Source organism: Pomacea canaliculata, linkage group LG7 (assembly GCF_003073045.1).
Source record: "Pomacea canaliculata isolate SZHN2017 linkage group LG7, ASM307304v1, whole genome shotgun sequence".
In the NCBI taxonomy this organism is placed as follows: domain Eukaryota; kingdom Metazoa; phylum Mollusca; class Gastropoda; order Architaenioglossa; family Ampullariidae; genus Pomacea; species Pomacea canaliculata.
This window is the reverse complement of record NC_037596.1, coordinates 9,692,449-9,708,360: the sequence shown is the minus strand read 5'-3', so window position 1 is coordinate 9,708,360 and position 15,912 is coordinate 9,692,449. Positions and strand designations below refer to the sequence as shown.

At 38.1% G+C, this 15,912-nt stretch overlaps 1 protein-coding gene across 1 annotated transcript; it reads right to left on the bottom strand.

Moving 5' to 3' along the window:
- Positions 1-10,227: 10,227 nt before the first annotated feature.
- Positions 10,228-11,945, bottom strand: LOC112568826. Its single transcript, XM_025246325.1, has 2 exons — positions 11,593-11,945; positions 10,228-10,783 (listed from the first exon to the last, which is right to left on the bottom strand). Exons 1-2 carry the CDS (start codon positions 11,897-11,899, stop codon positions 10,641-10,643), a joined length of 450 nt encoding a protein of 149 aa, XP_025102110.1. The 5' UTR covers positions 11,900-11,945; the 3' UTR covers positions 10,228-10,640.
- Between the last annotated feature and the right edge of the window lie 3,967 nt (positions 11,946-15,912).

The window sequence follows — 15,912 nt, the reverse complement described above, 5'->3', positions numbered from 1 at the left end:
CACTGGCTGGTTCGATTTATTTCGTCGGGAGACCAACAAACCTGTCCAACAAAACAGTGCAGGTGTCACTGATGGGAGGAACAGCAATAAAGTTTTCATAATTTTTTAAGATCGCGAAATACCACTAAAGAAAAATGAAAAATACCGCAAGAATATGAAGCATGGTTGGTTTATCGACATGTTCATGTTTATTGTTTTGTTTTGCTTTTTTTTTGTTCATACATCTGTAGTTGATACCACCTGATTTAAAGAAAAAAAAAGATGATTAAATCATGATATTACACAGGAGTTATTAGGCGGTAAATATGTGTGGTTTCCATCAAGATAAACAAAGGAAAACATTTTTTTTTTGTTTGCGCGTCTATGCTTTTTTTAAATTTCAACTTCATGGAAATTTCAAAGTTTGATGGCTATCTTCTGTTTGCGTGAGTGTAAGCATCATATACTCTGTTCCACAAGGATAGTTACTGCTAGACTCGGACATTCAGTCAATGGAATCCCGTTATCAAAACAAATGAAGCTTATTCCATAAAGGGTTTTAATGGCGGTCATCATCTGTGGTTTCCATCAAGAGGAACGAACGATTATGCTCGAACACAAATCAGCCGAAGTCTGGTAATATTTTTTTATAATTTTCAGGTTAAGCATGGATGCCTGATTATTTTGAAAGCAAGAATCAAAGAAGATGAAAACCTGTACTGCACATAAAAAAACAAACAAAATGTTTCGCTGGGATGATTTTTAATAATGGTATATATTTATATATTACAGCCACAGAATGAAAAAAATTGCTCCAGGTTTGCATATCATATCAAGGAACAAAATTTAAGAAAAATGTTTTTGAAAACTAAGTGAAAGAATGTTGGGACACTCGATCATTTGTTCTTCTTATTTACTAAATGGTTTTAGTAGGAAAGACATTCCGGAGGAGAATGAGGAGGCTGGGGCTACAAATGTCACCCTACCGTCCACCTCCTCTTTACCTGTCTGTTGTAGTGCATGTGGTAGTACCATCTACATGTCGTAGTCTTGCTATACTGCCTTCATATACATATATCCACAGCTGTCGGAGGTAGTGGTACGGTCGATATGCTCCTCCACACCTTACCAGCACAGTGAAGTGGTGAGGGTGATTGTGATATTATCAGATCTCATTGACAGGGACAGGTAACTCTCACTGATTGGTAGCTGACAGCATAAAGAAGCCAACATCAGGAGACTTGCGTCCAGACGATCATCCCGAGATTGTGGAAAGAAAAGCCACTCGACGACTAACCCTTCTGCTAGTTACAAAAACATTGTCATGCTCTCTCATGAGTTTCGTGGGGGTCACGACTCACATGGGAACATCGTATTCTCTTGATGTCCTCAGTGTCCTGGCCTTACTGGTCTGTCCTCTGAACTCCTTCATTAACCCTGTCCTGTACGCCGTGAGCGTCCTTCGTGAAGCGAGAAGAAAACTGCGGCGGCTACGGTTGCTGAAGATGTTGAAATCTCGCCGCATGAATATGCACAAAACACTCATTTCCTCCGTTAAAATACAGCATCCTTAAGACTGAGCGGCTTGGCTTTAAAAAAGTCATTTATTATTTTCGTGTATAACGAGAAAAACCTGATAAAATATTTCTAGCAGAAACGAGTTAGACAGAACAGCTATTTTATCAGTGCTTGGAAACTGTAACGATTTTACATATTATAAGGACTAAGCAAGACTAAGTCTCTGGCATCATCTGACCCCGAGAGTGCTGTGACTCTGCAGCAGCAAACAGCATCCACCCGCACTGCAGCAGCCGCCACCCGGAATACACACAGACATCGCGCGGTGCTGTTTAGCGTCTCGCACCATGTACCAAAGCTGGAACAATTCTTCATTTCGTCTGTAACAACATTGTAACCGCCCACCGCAGCCTGCCCCAGACTTTACATCTGACAAAAAACATTCATCATTTATGACAATTCTTAAAAATCCAGCGATCTCTTTGCTAGTCCTTTTCAAAAAAAATACTTCTGCTGGATTATTCCAGACAAGTCTTACAAATGTTTTCTTTATTTGAGTTATTGTCAGTGAATTGTACTTGAGATTCCTTTTCCGGGTTAGTATATGTTTCAGTCATCAACGGGTTTAAAAAGTCGTGATCGTTGTTTATCCTAAGCTATAATTCGTTCCCTCACCACTTTCCCACCTTACTCCACCATTTTTATACTTCTTTTAAAGTTTTGTTCACTCATTTTGCATCTTCGTTTTTGTTCCTTAGATTATTTCTCTTAGATGAATATCCATGTGTATAGCTGTGATTCGACGAGTGACATTGTAATTACAATAGATTATATAAATGTGACATTAATTAAACACTTCTTTCAACTTTCTTCTACTCGTAGTCTGAAAGCCAAAGCAAAAATAATAATAATAAAAAAAAAAAAAATAAATCATGTACCTCTGCATATTGAATGTGTAAACTTTGTCTTATTTTTCAAGTCTTGGCAATAGAAGATTGTCTTCCAGTAAAAGCACAAAACTCATCCCGCTCAGATGTTTTTTTTTCTGACAGGTGACCCACGATATTTTATCTGATGTTCACACTTACCATTTATTTGTTAGTAAAGATTTAAGCATCGTGAGACAGTTTCCGAGGTTCAAGCGACACAACATATAAATTTCGTAAACAATACACTCTTTCCAGTTGACAGATCACATCATCTTTGCACGACATCTTGTAACTGAAACTTAAACTCTAATAGCAACTAGTGAAAACGAAACAAAAAGAGTGTATGCGAGCTGAAAAAATGTCATAACAAGATAGTAGTTTAAAAAATAGTCATTAATTTTTGATGTATGCAAAACAAAGACAGTAAGCTATATTCAATGGCTAAAATCCTAGAGAATTTATCTCAACAGGTCTTACGGTCAAAAAGATTGTTAAAGCTGCCTGTTCCTGAAGAGTGGATTGCTTCTTTTACATAGAAGACAATTCATACTAATCCGTTTACCCTGTAGGCTTATATATCAGCTTGATGGTGATTTAGCTTTTAATAAAATGTCTTCTAAGTAATCATATTTTTTTCATAAAGCTGCTTGCAATTTTTTCAGAACTGTAATTCATTTAAAGGTCAACACGAGCGCTCAGGAACAGAGCCAGAAACAGAACATTATCACTAAAACATATTCCGGTGGTATTTTATGACGAAGAGGCACAAGAAATACCATAACTATTATATTAATGTTTTGTCGTAATCACGTTCTGGATTTGTCCAGAAAGCAGGAAGTGACGAAATGGTAATATTTCTAAAAATAGAATCGTTTGCATGAGTTGTTTATGTCACTGTAACTCAATCATCTCTCGCCCATTATTTCACCCACATAAGAACATTCATGTCTTAGACACTGACCATCAGCATTCAAGAAATTTTCATTTTTATTTCTTTTTCATCATACGATAACACTTCCATGTATAGCAGCTGGACAATTCTTCGACGGCGTCTTTAAAGATAAGTAAATCTGCTTCAAGTATGGGAGACTTAAAATTTAGACGCCTCTGAATACAAATTATAAGAGAAGAGTGGTTTGTGAGCACATCACACTCTTAAATTGGCGATGGCTTGCACTTCATTAGGATGAAGGCGTACAATCAGCGAGCTGTATTCTGCACTCGGAAACTGGATAGAACAAAAGCCTGAAACGGGACTGGTCTTTCTGTCACTAGGAAGGTGGAATTCCCGAAGATCTCTTCAGTCCCATCCTTGACAAACCAACATTTTGAAAATTTCATTTCTTTTCAATTGACGATGATGATGGTGGTGACAATAACGATTATGATGATGATGAAAATGAGGAGGAGAAGGACGTCGAAGATGACGAGGAAGATAATGATAATGAGTTATACAAATGGATTGTAACAAACTATTATATAATTTAATAAAATAATACAGAATTCTTTGTGCAACGTTTCTTTGCACAGGAAATAAATTCAGCATTTACAATAATAAAACTATAGGCGGTTCAAGCAAAGGCGTGTAATAGCATAAACGTATCGCATTAATTTTCACTCTACTACAACTTTTTCTGTACTGAAAACCTGTATAATGAAGAATAACTTGAAATAAACTGTTCACCATACCAGTTATTAAATAACTCGTACCTCGGCCAGCTTAATGAATAGGCATGAGTAATGTCGGCTTATGATGTAAATATTTTCAATGCGACAGCCTGCGGTATACATGGTCTGGTCCTGATTTGGTTCTATCCCGCAAGACATGGTTGGGTTATCTGGAAACATATTTAATGAGAATCACCGCTTCCATTTAAAAATGGATATGTGAGAAATAAAACGAAAAGATGGTGACATATGAGACGGCAGCTGTCACAAAATAAGGTAACAACTAAAAGCAAAATGTAGGAACTTTTCATTCATTTACACACAAAAAAAAATTCAATAATAAATCGCGAGAAATAAAATTCAAAAGTGGAGATTAATACTTCCAAAAGTATCTGTATGAACTAAACGTTTTTCATGGGCAGCCAACAAGAAGGCTTATAGAGATATGAGCAGAAATCCAGTAATCTGATCTCATAAATGCTTATGATAAACAGAAGAGGAATAGATTGTTCATCCACGAAAACGCCTTAGCTAAGTGAGGATCCGTTTCTTTTCTGTGGATTTTACTTTCAGGAATTGTTTTTTTTTATCATTTATTTCTATATGTCGGAGAACACCACGGCTGTGTGGAAGGTCTCGATCCCTCCAAAACTCAATCAAAAGCATTACAGAGATCTAGGGTAGAGGGAGGTTGTACAAGTGTATAATAAGACAATGAAAGGTGTAGCTTGATGACCACAAAGGGACTAAACTTGTGGTCAATCTTGTGTGCTCTCTGAAAGCTTCCATCACCATTTCTGTTGTCTACATCTTTGCTGAAAAAATCAGGGACCAACTCGACCTTCTTGCTGCTCACGCTCACTACACACCAAGCCACAGAGCTAAACAGTTTTTCATTTCAAAATTAAGGGGTAATAAATAATCTATGTACTTACTTCTTATGGCTAAGTTGCAGGTGTAGTCGGTCATGTACGTGGTGCTGTACGTAGTTATGCTATCAAAAGCCCTGCAGGTGATGCTCAAGGACTCCAGCACAGCAGGTGAGAATATTTTCAGAACGCTGGAGCCGTCATCCGATCGTTCTGCGGCAGCACCAGTGAGCAGTGAACTGCAAAATTCACCCCGTAAACACACCGCAACATTCAAGAGGCTGATTTCATCGTTATTGCTGCCATCCCTTTTCAACAGGTGCCAGGACACATGCTGGTCAGGCGTGAGGTCCACACATTTAAAAAATAGGGGAGCCGGATCCACATCCATAGGAGAGTCAGAACTGCACCCTTCGATAGCATGACCTAGAAATGTAGTACATAATATTTTAAAATTTATTTTACAACAAACAAATATTCACATTAAAAAATTCAGTTGCCATTTTCACACTAAATGTCATTTGAATTGTATAAAATACTATAAGGAAAATATCAAAATATAATAACTAAATAAATGACCAAAAGTTTTATTCTCTCATTTTTTTAGTTTTATCTTAGCTCTACGTAGTCTTCTTTCATCATCATCATCATCATCATCATCATCATCATCATCATCATCATCATCATCATCATCATCATCATCTTTATAGTACTTTTTGCTTATTGTGGTTAGCGATAGGCCTACCTGAGCAGTCCTTCAGTATTACAAGCAAAACAAGGCTTGCAAGTACAGACATCATTGTGTTGATGGAAATGCCCGGATTATGAAAACAGAGAAGTTGTTTTGCTCGAGATCTTTTCCCCAACAGACAAGCACAAAAACCTGGAAACCGAAAATTGTGGTGCAAATAATAATAAGTCTATAAAGATTTCACTTTAATGACATGGTCAAATGAACAAATGCTTCATAATTTAGGCAAAGGTTGAAATAATGATTTTCTAAAATTTTCCGAAACATATTTTTGACTATTTTAGTCAGAGAAACAACATTTTGAGTCGGTTTTGAACAGACCAGATCCCCCTCAGCTTGCAGACATCCAGCCAGCAGCTATAGACCTTGACATCTGCACAGACCCACCAAGCCTGGAAGAAGTGACAGCAGCAGTCAAGACAATGAAGAGCGGCAAAGCACCAGGGGCAGATGGAATAACAGCAGAGATGTTGAAAGCAGATATAAATGTGACAGCTCCCAAGCTGACTGAAATCTTCAAGCAAGTTTGGGAATCAGGGCAGCTCCCTGTTGCTTGGAAGACAGGGCTCATCTTCAAGTTACCCAAGAAAGGAGATCTTGGAGACTGCAATAATTGGAGGGGCATAACTTCTTTTCCCTCACCAGCAAGGTCTTCAGCAAGATTGTTTTGTCAAGACTGACGGCAACTCTTGAGAAAGACCTCCGACCACAGCAAGCAGGATTTCGTCCTGGACACATCTTCATTCTGCGACAGATTCTGGAGCAGAGCAACGAATGGAACACACCGCTGTACATCAATTTCATCGACCTGGAGAAGGCTTTTGACAGCATCCACCGCGAGACCTTATGGAAGATCCTGAGGCATTACGGAGTCCCTGCAAAACTTGTTCAGGTCATTGCAATGCTGTACAGCGACTTCAAATCCCAGGTTGTCTGTGACACAGAGCTCACAGACCCCTTCAACGTCAGTACCGGGGTGAAGCAGGGCTGCATTCTGTCGCCGTTCCTCTTCATCCTGGCCATGGACTGTATCATGAAGACTTCCACCGACAGTGAGAGGAGAGGGATCAGATGGACCATGACTATGACAGCAACAACAGCGCTGGAAGACTTAGACTTGCTGATGACATTGCTCTGCTGTCACACCGCCACCAAGACATGCAGGAAAAAACAAAGGCCTTCTCAGAAACAGCTGGAAACCTTGGCTTGAAGGGTCAGCACAAAGAAAACGAAAAGTATGAGAGTAAACGCCAGAGTCCAAGACAGCAATCAAACTAAATGGAGAAGAGATTGAGGAAGTTGACAGTTTCACCTATCTTGGGTCCAAAATGTCAAACACCGGGATGCGGAGGTGGAGATTCGAGCCCGACTGGCGAAAAGCCAGCCAGGCTTCGCCTCACTCAGGAGCACATGGAAGGCAAAAAACATCAGCCAGAAGATCAAACTGAGAATCTTCAAGTCAAATGTGATCAGCACCCTCCTTTACGGATCAGAATCCTGGAAGATGACCAAAACTATCAGTAACAAGCTTGACGTCTTCCAAAACAGATGCCTCAGGCGCATACTTAACATCTTTGGCCAAATACCATCAGCAACGAAGAACTCCACCGAAGAACTGAAACCGAGTCCATCACCACGCAGGTTTCAACGAAGGCGTTGGCGATGGATTTGGACATGTGCTCCGCCAGCAGACAGCAGACCTCTCCAGAGTCGCCCTACGATGGACTCCAGACGGCCGAAGAAAACGAGGTCGCCCAAAGGAAACTTGGGAGAAGAACAGTGGAAAGGGAGATGAAAGGAAAGGGCTGGACATGGGGTCACCTAGAGCGGGTTTCAGCCGATCGACATCGGTGGCGACTCTGGTTGAGGCCTTATGTGCAACCTGATGCACGAAGAGGAATAGATAGATAGATAGTCAGAGAAACTTTGTCACATTGGTGGTTTTCTACGAGACAGGAGCTCAGAAGAGGCGACCTTACCAGTCCTGTGTAGCTGTCAAAGTGAAGGAGATGGAGATGCTGCTTACTCACTGGCTGGTTCGATTTATTTTCGTCGGGAGACCAACAAACCGTCCAACAAAACAGTGCAGGTGTCACTGATGGGAGGAACAGCAATAAAGTTTTTCATAATTTTTTAAGATCGCGAAATACCACTAAAGAAAAATGAAAAAAATACCGCCAAGAATATGAAGCCATGGTTGGTTTATCGACATGTTCATGTTATTGTTTTGTTTTACTTTTTTTTTGTTCATACATCTGTAGTTGATACCACCTGATTTAAAGAAAAAAAAAGATGATTAAATCATGATATTACACAGGAGTTATTAGGCGGTAACTATGTGTGGTTTCCATCAAGATAAACAAAGGAAAACTTTTTTTTTTGTTTGCGCGTCTATGCTTTTTTTAAATTTCAACTTCATGGAAATTTCAAAGTTTGATGGCTATCTTCTGTTTGCGTGACTGTAAGCATCATATACTCTGTTCCACAAGGATAGTTACTGCTGGACTCGGACATTCAGTCAATGGAATCCCGTTATCAAAACAAATGAAGCGTATTAATTCCATAAAGGGTTTTAATGGCGGTCACCATTTGTGGTTTCCATCAAGAGGAACGAACGATTTTGCTCGAACACAAAACAGCCGAAGTCTGGTAATATTTTTTTAATAATTTTCAAGTTAAGCATGGATGCCTGATTATTTTGAAAGCAAGAATCAAAGAAGATGAAAACCTGTACTGCACATAAAAAACAAACAAAATGTTTCGCTGGGATGATTTTTAATAATGGTATATATTTATATATTACAGCCACAGAATGAAAAAATTGCTCCAGGTTTGCATATCATATCAAGGAACAAAATTTAGGGAAAATATTTTTGAAAACTAAGTGAAAGAATGTTTGGACACTCGATCATTTGTTCTTCTTATTTACTAAATGGTTTTAGTAGGAAAGACTTTCAGGAGGAGAATGAGGAGGCTGGGGCTACAAATGTCACCCTACCGTCCACCTCCTCTTTACCTGTCTGTTGTAGTGCATGTGGTAGTACTATCTACAATCTACATGTTGTAGTCTTGCTATACTCTCTTCATATACAGATATCCACAGCTGTGGTAGGTAGTGGTACGGTGGATATGCTTTTACATTAAAAACATTCAGATACACATGACCTCCACACCTTAGCAGCACAGTGAAGTGGTGAGAGTGATTGTGATACTATCACATCTCATTGACAGGGACAGGTAACTAGCACTGATTGGTTGCTGCATTTGATGGGGACGCCCACCTAGATGTCCCCAAGACAATCGTGAGTGAAAGCAGTAAAAGATTCATCTTTCATCAAGTTTGGGTATGGACACTTAAACGACTGACTTGATGCAATCTTGTTTGTCATTCAAGAGGCAAGGGGGGTGAAAATATAAGATCATTTCAGAAGATTCAAACAAAAAAACTGTTAGTACTAAAACTACTACAAAAGAATAAAGCATTGATGGTTTGAAGCTTTGTTAATTTTTTTTCTAAATTCCTGCCTCTGTAAGTGATATAGTCTTGTTTAAAAAAGACAAACAGTATTAAATCTTACTACATCATACCGGGGTTAGATGGCGGTCACCATGTGTGGTTTCTGTCAAGATGAACGAAGGACCAAACATTTTTTTTTTTTGCGCATTTTTGTGACTAAATATTCAAACGTGGGCAATTTAATAACAGGCAGCTGTCGTTTATTGTCATTGCCTCATCTTTACTTTCCTTTAATAGAGTTTTCATAGTTTGAATGCTGTCTGTTGTGTGCATGATTTCAATCCCTTCATTGCCATGTTCATTATCATCGGATGCAGTGTGACTGTGCGTGTCTTGAAATCCGTGAGACGGTGAATTTCATTAACTTTTAAATATTCAATACAACTTGGAATGCTTAATGCAGTAACACACACACACACTTTATAATTTATTTGAATCTACTGTTCTTTAATGTTCCTGGTGCTAACTACAATGCTTCTATGGTTATTGTGTTGATTGTATAGACGCAGGAAGATGCTTTGCTCCCGACAAATATGAATATTTAGAGATATTAAATATCTAAAATGTATTTTACAGATACGTGTATATATAATTTTGATTTAACCATATATTCTGGCTGAATAGATAACTGTGTACTGCTGTGCCTGTGTGATTGCGAGTGTGCGACATACAGTTGATTTTAGAAGTCGGACATCTGCAGTTTCTTTAATTTTTAGACACTCTCATTCGTCCTCTTTACATTCATCAGAAAACCCATTCTTCAGATATTGACAATCAAAACTTATATACTGCTTCGTTTTATTTATTGTTTCTTATTCCATATACATCGAAACATCTTGACATTCGTACAAAGATGTTCAAAAATCTGTTCATCAGACTACTTCAAGTCTGGCAGATTTAAAATTGCACATGGAAGGTTAGATGCTTTTAAAATAGAAAAAAAAACATTGAACGGGAAGATGCGGCTTTTCTCATTCAGATGGGGAAGCTTGGGCTTCTAGGAATTCAGCTCTGGCCTGGACGTTGTAGGGACCAAGGTTCACTAGAACGACATCGATTCCCAGTGCAGGGTCAAATGAAAAGGAGCAATCGCCATCTGAAGGACCTGGGGGATTTTGGTTCACATGAAGTTCGTATGTTCCATCTTGCGTCCCAACCAGCAGCCTCCCAGGACTTCCATTCTACAACCATCCAAATTATTTTGACTATGCCGTTGATTCAGATATTGATGTTGCAGTTGAAAAAAAATATTTTTGCAGCGTTTACAATAGCAAAACATTAGAATTAGTGCATGTAAAATCACCTGCTGACATATTCCTGTTAACTTGATTGGATTTTTCTGAAAACGTTTGTGAGCCTAAAAGATTATTATTACCCCGCGGAAGCAACTTGTTACCATATCAAATATTCTAGAAATCCCGTACCTCCAGCTCCTCAGTGAATTCGCATTGGTAGTCTTGTGTTAGATCGACGATATTGGTAATTGTACACAATACTGTTCTTCTGGAGCCGTGGTGAGTTGCTTGCAGTACGCAATCCATTTTTGGAGTATCTAGAAATATTCATTAAAAAAATTAACATGGAAGAAATGCAAATAATGGTGAAAATATAAAATATCTACCACATAAAAAGAAAATTATTTCAATATGGGGCTTCTTTACACTCACGTGCACTCAAAGAAAACGATCAGTGCAATATCTTTTTAATGCTGTATATGGTATGAATTTTGACTGCAAAAAAAGATTGCTATACAAGTATCTTCCCTCTACGAATCGGTAGCCAGCCTACAATGTTTTCTGTGTAGAGATATGAATACATCAGATGAAATAAACGTGATATTTCATAAGAAATGTAGATGGGAAACGGAATAAAAATTAAAGCAAGTGTAAAGGAGCTGATATCAATGTTAATATTTTTACGTTTCCACATCGAAGTTCGTCTCGCTTTCTTTTCTTCATTCTGAGATTATAATTTTCTCCTTCTATTTATCTGTCTAACTGCCAGCCGGCTGCCGTTGCTGGTTCTTCGACATTTGAATTTGATAATTATTTTCAATACGATATTTTTTTTTTCGGTGCTGTGATAATGACTCTTGCAGAATTCAGAGTGAGAATACAAGAATCTAGGGACGAGGGAGGTTTACTTCAAGTGTATGAAAGGAGAGAAAAAGTATAAAGATATTAAGCACAGGAAGTCAAAGCATGTACCACCTTCATTTTCGTTCTCATTACCTTTACGAACATAAGATAATCAAGCAACATTGTCCTTCCTACTAATGCTTATTAAGCTCAAAGCCTTGGAACCTCCATCATAAAAGCTTAAAAACCTTCAATTAGAAAAAGGAATGATCTATGTACTTACCTAACAAGGTGATACTACAGGTATAGTCGTTGATGTAGGACAGGGTGCGCGCTAACTCCTTGTCAAAGACTCTACACGTGATGCCGATGATGTCGTTGATAACGCTGGGGTAGAAGAAAAGTATACTTGTGATGTTATTAACCCTAATTGCTCCTGAACCCTCAGAATATGAATGGCACCTGTCATCGGTCATAGAACACACATCAGTATTGGTTAGCTGATTGCCATTGCTAGGGTCCTGTCTTGTGATCAACCAGGCCACATAGTAGTTGGCTGGGACGTCCACACATTTGAATCTGTAATTCATTTCATACCGTGGCACATCTTTATGTTCACCGGGAGTGCATCCTTCGATCGCATGACCTGTAAAGGCATTCATTTGTTAAAAAATCATTTTTTCTAATGAGTTTAGTACCAACAACAATTTTAATAATATGCCTAATTTAAACAACTGTATTAGTTTGAAGAAGCGTAAGGTTAACCGCATACTTGTCCTTATTTCTTTTGCTCCTGTCATTCCTTTTGTAAATATAATCATTATTATCGCCACTTTCTCATCATTATATTATTATAACTACTATTCATGTGTTATTTGTTTATTTTATTTCTCTATTTGTTCTGCTGAATAACATTTTACCTGAGCAGTGCTTGAGCATTACAAGCAAAGTAAGGATGGTGATTACGGCCATCGTGTTGTTGATTGACAATCCTGTGTTTGATGAAACTGGAAGGTTGTTAACCCGAGATCCGAGCAGATGCAAGCAAATAAACACAAGAGGCTGGAAACATGAGAATCTCTGTATAGTTACCATGTGCTTCATTCACTTTGTCTTATTAAGAATCACAGAGATGTAGACATAAAAATTATTTATGGTTCCTGCTTTTAACAAAGCGGGGTTACAAACATCGCAAACTCTAAGCTTGATGAAATTTCCAGTTTGTCTTATGTATTTGTTAAGAAAGAATCGTCTAGTTATGAAATGTTCCAGATGTGTTGCCAAGCGTTTCCTCGAGTACAAGTAATAATAATCAGCTTGTTAACGACACATAATTAACATAGAGTTTAACTAGAAATTGAATAAAGACATAAGAGAAAGATCAAGTTAAACATATGTTAACAGTAAAACTCTTGCATATAAAAAATCAAACAACTAAAAGGCAACAAAGTAATACACAAAGTACTAACGTTGTCTGCCATTCTTGTCGACTTTTATTCTTCATACTTTCTTCATTAAAGACGTATTGAAGGAATAGTTTTCTTTTATTTTAAAAATTCTCGTCAAATTATTTAAGCGAGAAAACTTTTAAAGTAATCAAGTCACACCTTTGAAGTACATGCATATGTTTCTTTACCTTAAAGATGATTAAGATTCAATAAGTGGAGAAAATAATCAGGTAGTGGTACAGTCGATATGTCTTGACATTAAAACAGATTTTATTTACAACTTTTCTTTTTTTCTTTTTCATTGAAATCAATTATTGTCTATTTATACCGTTCTGTTCAAACGTTTAATTAATGTTACTTTCATTACATTTGCTTCGAATACACTTAAAAAGATCATCATTCTCGAAAATACACTGTTCCTTCGCTAGTACAACGACTAAGACAAACATCATAACAGTGTGTAGCAGGTCACATGACCATACCAAACGAACACTCAGACACACGTTACCTCCACACTTACCAGCTCAGTGTAGTCGTCACCAGGGTGATTGCGATACTACATAACACCTTATTTATAGGGACAGGTGACTCACTGATTGGTGGCTGCATTTGATGTGGACGCCCACATAGGTGTCCAAGAAGACAATATGCAAATGTCAATTGTGAATGACAGCAGTTAAAAAAATCATCTTTTATCAAAATTTGCTTTGGGACCTTTCACGATTGACTCCTTGAATTCTTGTTTGTCATTTAAAATGACTGGGTGGTGGCCAAAGATAAGGTCAAAATGTTAAATGATTCAAAAAAATAAAAAAATATTATTACTAAACCTACTGCAAAAATGTAAAGCGTGGATGGTTTATTGCCTTCTTTATTTTTATTGTTTTCAATTTTCTGTGGTTGATATCGTCTTGTTGAAAAAAACCCCGAAGAGTATTAAATCTTATGACAGGATACTAGGGTTAAATGGCGGTCACCATATGTGGTTTCCATCAAGACGAACGAATGACAACGCTTTTATTATTTGTGCTTCTTTGCATTTTCTTTACTTCGATTTCATATCAATTTCATAGCATGAGCGCTGTCTTTTGTCATACAGTCAGTTCCACAATCACAGATATTTCTATACTCGGACATTCAGTTAATTGTGTCCCGTTATCGTTATCTAAACAAAAATCGTTTTCATTCTTATGATTCCATGCAGGGGTTAAATGGGAGTCATCGTGTGTGGTTTCCATCAAGATGAGCGAAAGATTATGCTTGAACGATAAACAGCCGCAGTCTGTGATAAATTTTACTAAGTTTTAGATTAAACGTGAAACCTTTGTCACTTGGAAATCCAAAGAATGAATAAAATGAAATAAAAACATGTACTAAATCAAAACTCCGCCGGGAAACCACTCGGTAACCTGCCGATCCCAAGTCCTGAAGAAGGAGGAGGGCTGGGCGTGGGGCTTGCGACCCCACCCTGTAAAAAAAATTAAAACTCTACAGAAACTGCAAACATACAAACTGTACAACTGGAGCCTGGACGAGAAGATTCCTCTTCGGAAGGGCGTATGACTCATGCTGGTGAAAGGGAAGCCAGCTCACCGACCCATCTTTTCTCAGCTATGCATCTACCAACGCAGCTAAAGAAGAGAAAAAAGATGTAACGCGGGTCAACAACAAGCAAGAAGCCCTACTCCAACTACATTGAAAATGTATTACAGCGTCTGACCGTTTCACCCACCTTGCCAGCATAGTCAGCAAAGATGGAGGTACAGATAAAGATGTAAGAAGCTGAATAAACAAAGCCAGGCTTGAATTCCACACCATACGAACTGTCTAGAACTTTAAGGCTTTATATTTACACACCAAGATCAGCATCTTTAATACAAATGTAAAGTCAGTTCTTCTGTATGGATCTGAGATAAGAAGTATGAGAAACACCATCACCAGCAAGATATAGACATTCGTCAACAGATGTTTGCGCCGCAGCCTCAACATCAGATGGCCCGAGATGTCCATTACAGACCTGTGGGGGAGAACCGACCAAAAATCTGGCAGCTAAGACAAGTGGAGGTGGGGCTGGATTGGTCAAACCTTGCGAAAGCCAGCCGACAGTTTAACAAGAGAAGTTTTGGGCTGGAACCCACAGGGAAGGCGCAGGGTTTGGAGACCCAAACAGAAGTGGAGGAGATCAGTAAACAGAGAGGCAGAGACAGCTGGCATTCTTCTCCTTACTTACATACGTACATGTTCTAGCTGTATTGTTATGTGTTTGTGCCATGGTGCATGCGTTTGTGTGATTGAATACTCGTGATTTTCTGTCTTTGTTTGTGTGTGAGTGTGTGTGTAAAAATCATTCTAGAAACGAGAAAGCGAGTGGAGAAGGAGGCTGGTATTACAAACTTCACTTTACCTTCAACATATGTTTTAGTGAATGCACTGGTATTTTTTTTCGTTCCACCATCTGACTATACTGACTTCATATTAAAACGTGGGCAATTTAATAACAGGCAGCTGTCGTTTATTTTGTGTCATTGCATCATCTTTACTTTCCTTTAATAGAATTTTCATAGTTGGAATGCTGTCTGTTGTGTGCATGATTGCAATCCCTTCATGGCCCTGTTCATTATCATCGGATGAGTGTGACTGTGCGTGTCTTGAAATCCGTGAGACGATGAATTTCATTAACTTTTAAATATTCAATACAACTTGGAATGCTTAATGCAGTAACACACACAAACATATATAATTTATTTGAATCTACAGTTCTTTGTTCTTTAATATTCCTGGTTCTTCCTACAGTGCTTCAATGATTGCTGTGTTGATTGTATAGACGCAGGAAGATTCCTTGCTTCCGACATACATGAATATTTAGAGAAATTTAATATTTAAAATGTATTTTACAGATATGCGTGTATAAAATTTTTATGTAACCATATATTCTGGCTGAATAGATAACTGATGTGCCTGTGTGATTGCGAGTGTGCGACATACCGATGACTTAGATATCGGACATGTGTAGTTTCTTTAATGTTTAGACACTCTCATTCGTCCTCTTTACATTCATCAGAAAACCCACTCTTCACATATTGACAATCTATACATATATACTGCTTCGTTTTGTTTATTGTTTCTTATTCCATATACATCGAAACATCTTGACA

What these genes read in the sequence shown, in the direction of transcription:
- LOC112568826 (XM_025246325.1), bottom strand. Translation starts at nt 11,899, where the DNA reads ATGAATTACAGATTCAAATGTGTGGACGTCCCAGCCAACTACTATGTG. An exon ending in CTGTAGTATCACCTTGTTAG is followed by an intron (nt 10,784 to 11,592) that starts GTAAGTACATAG and finishes GAATATTTCTAG; the next exon opens with ATACTCCAAAAATGGATTGC.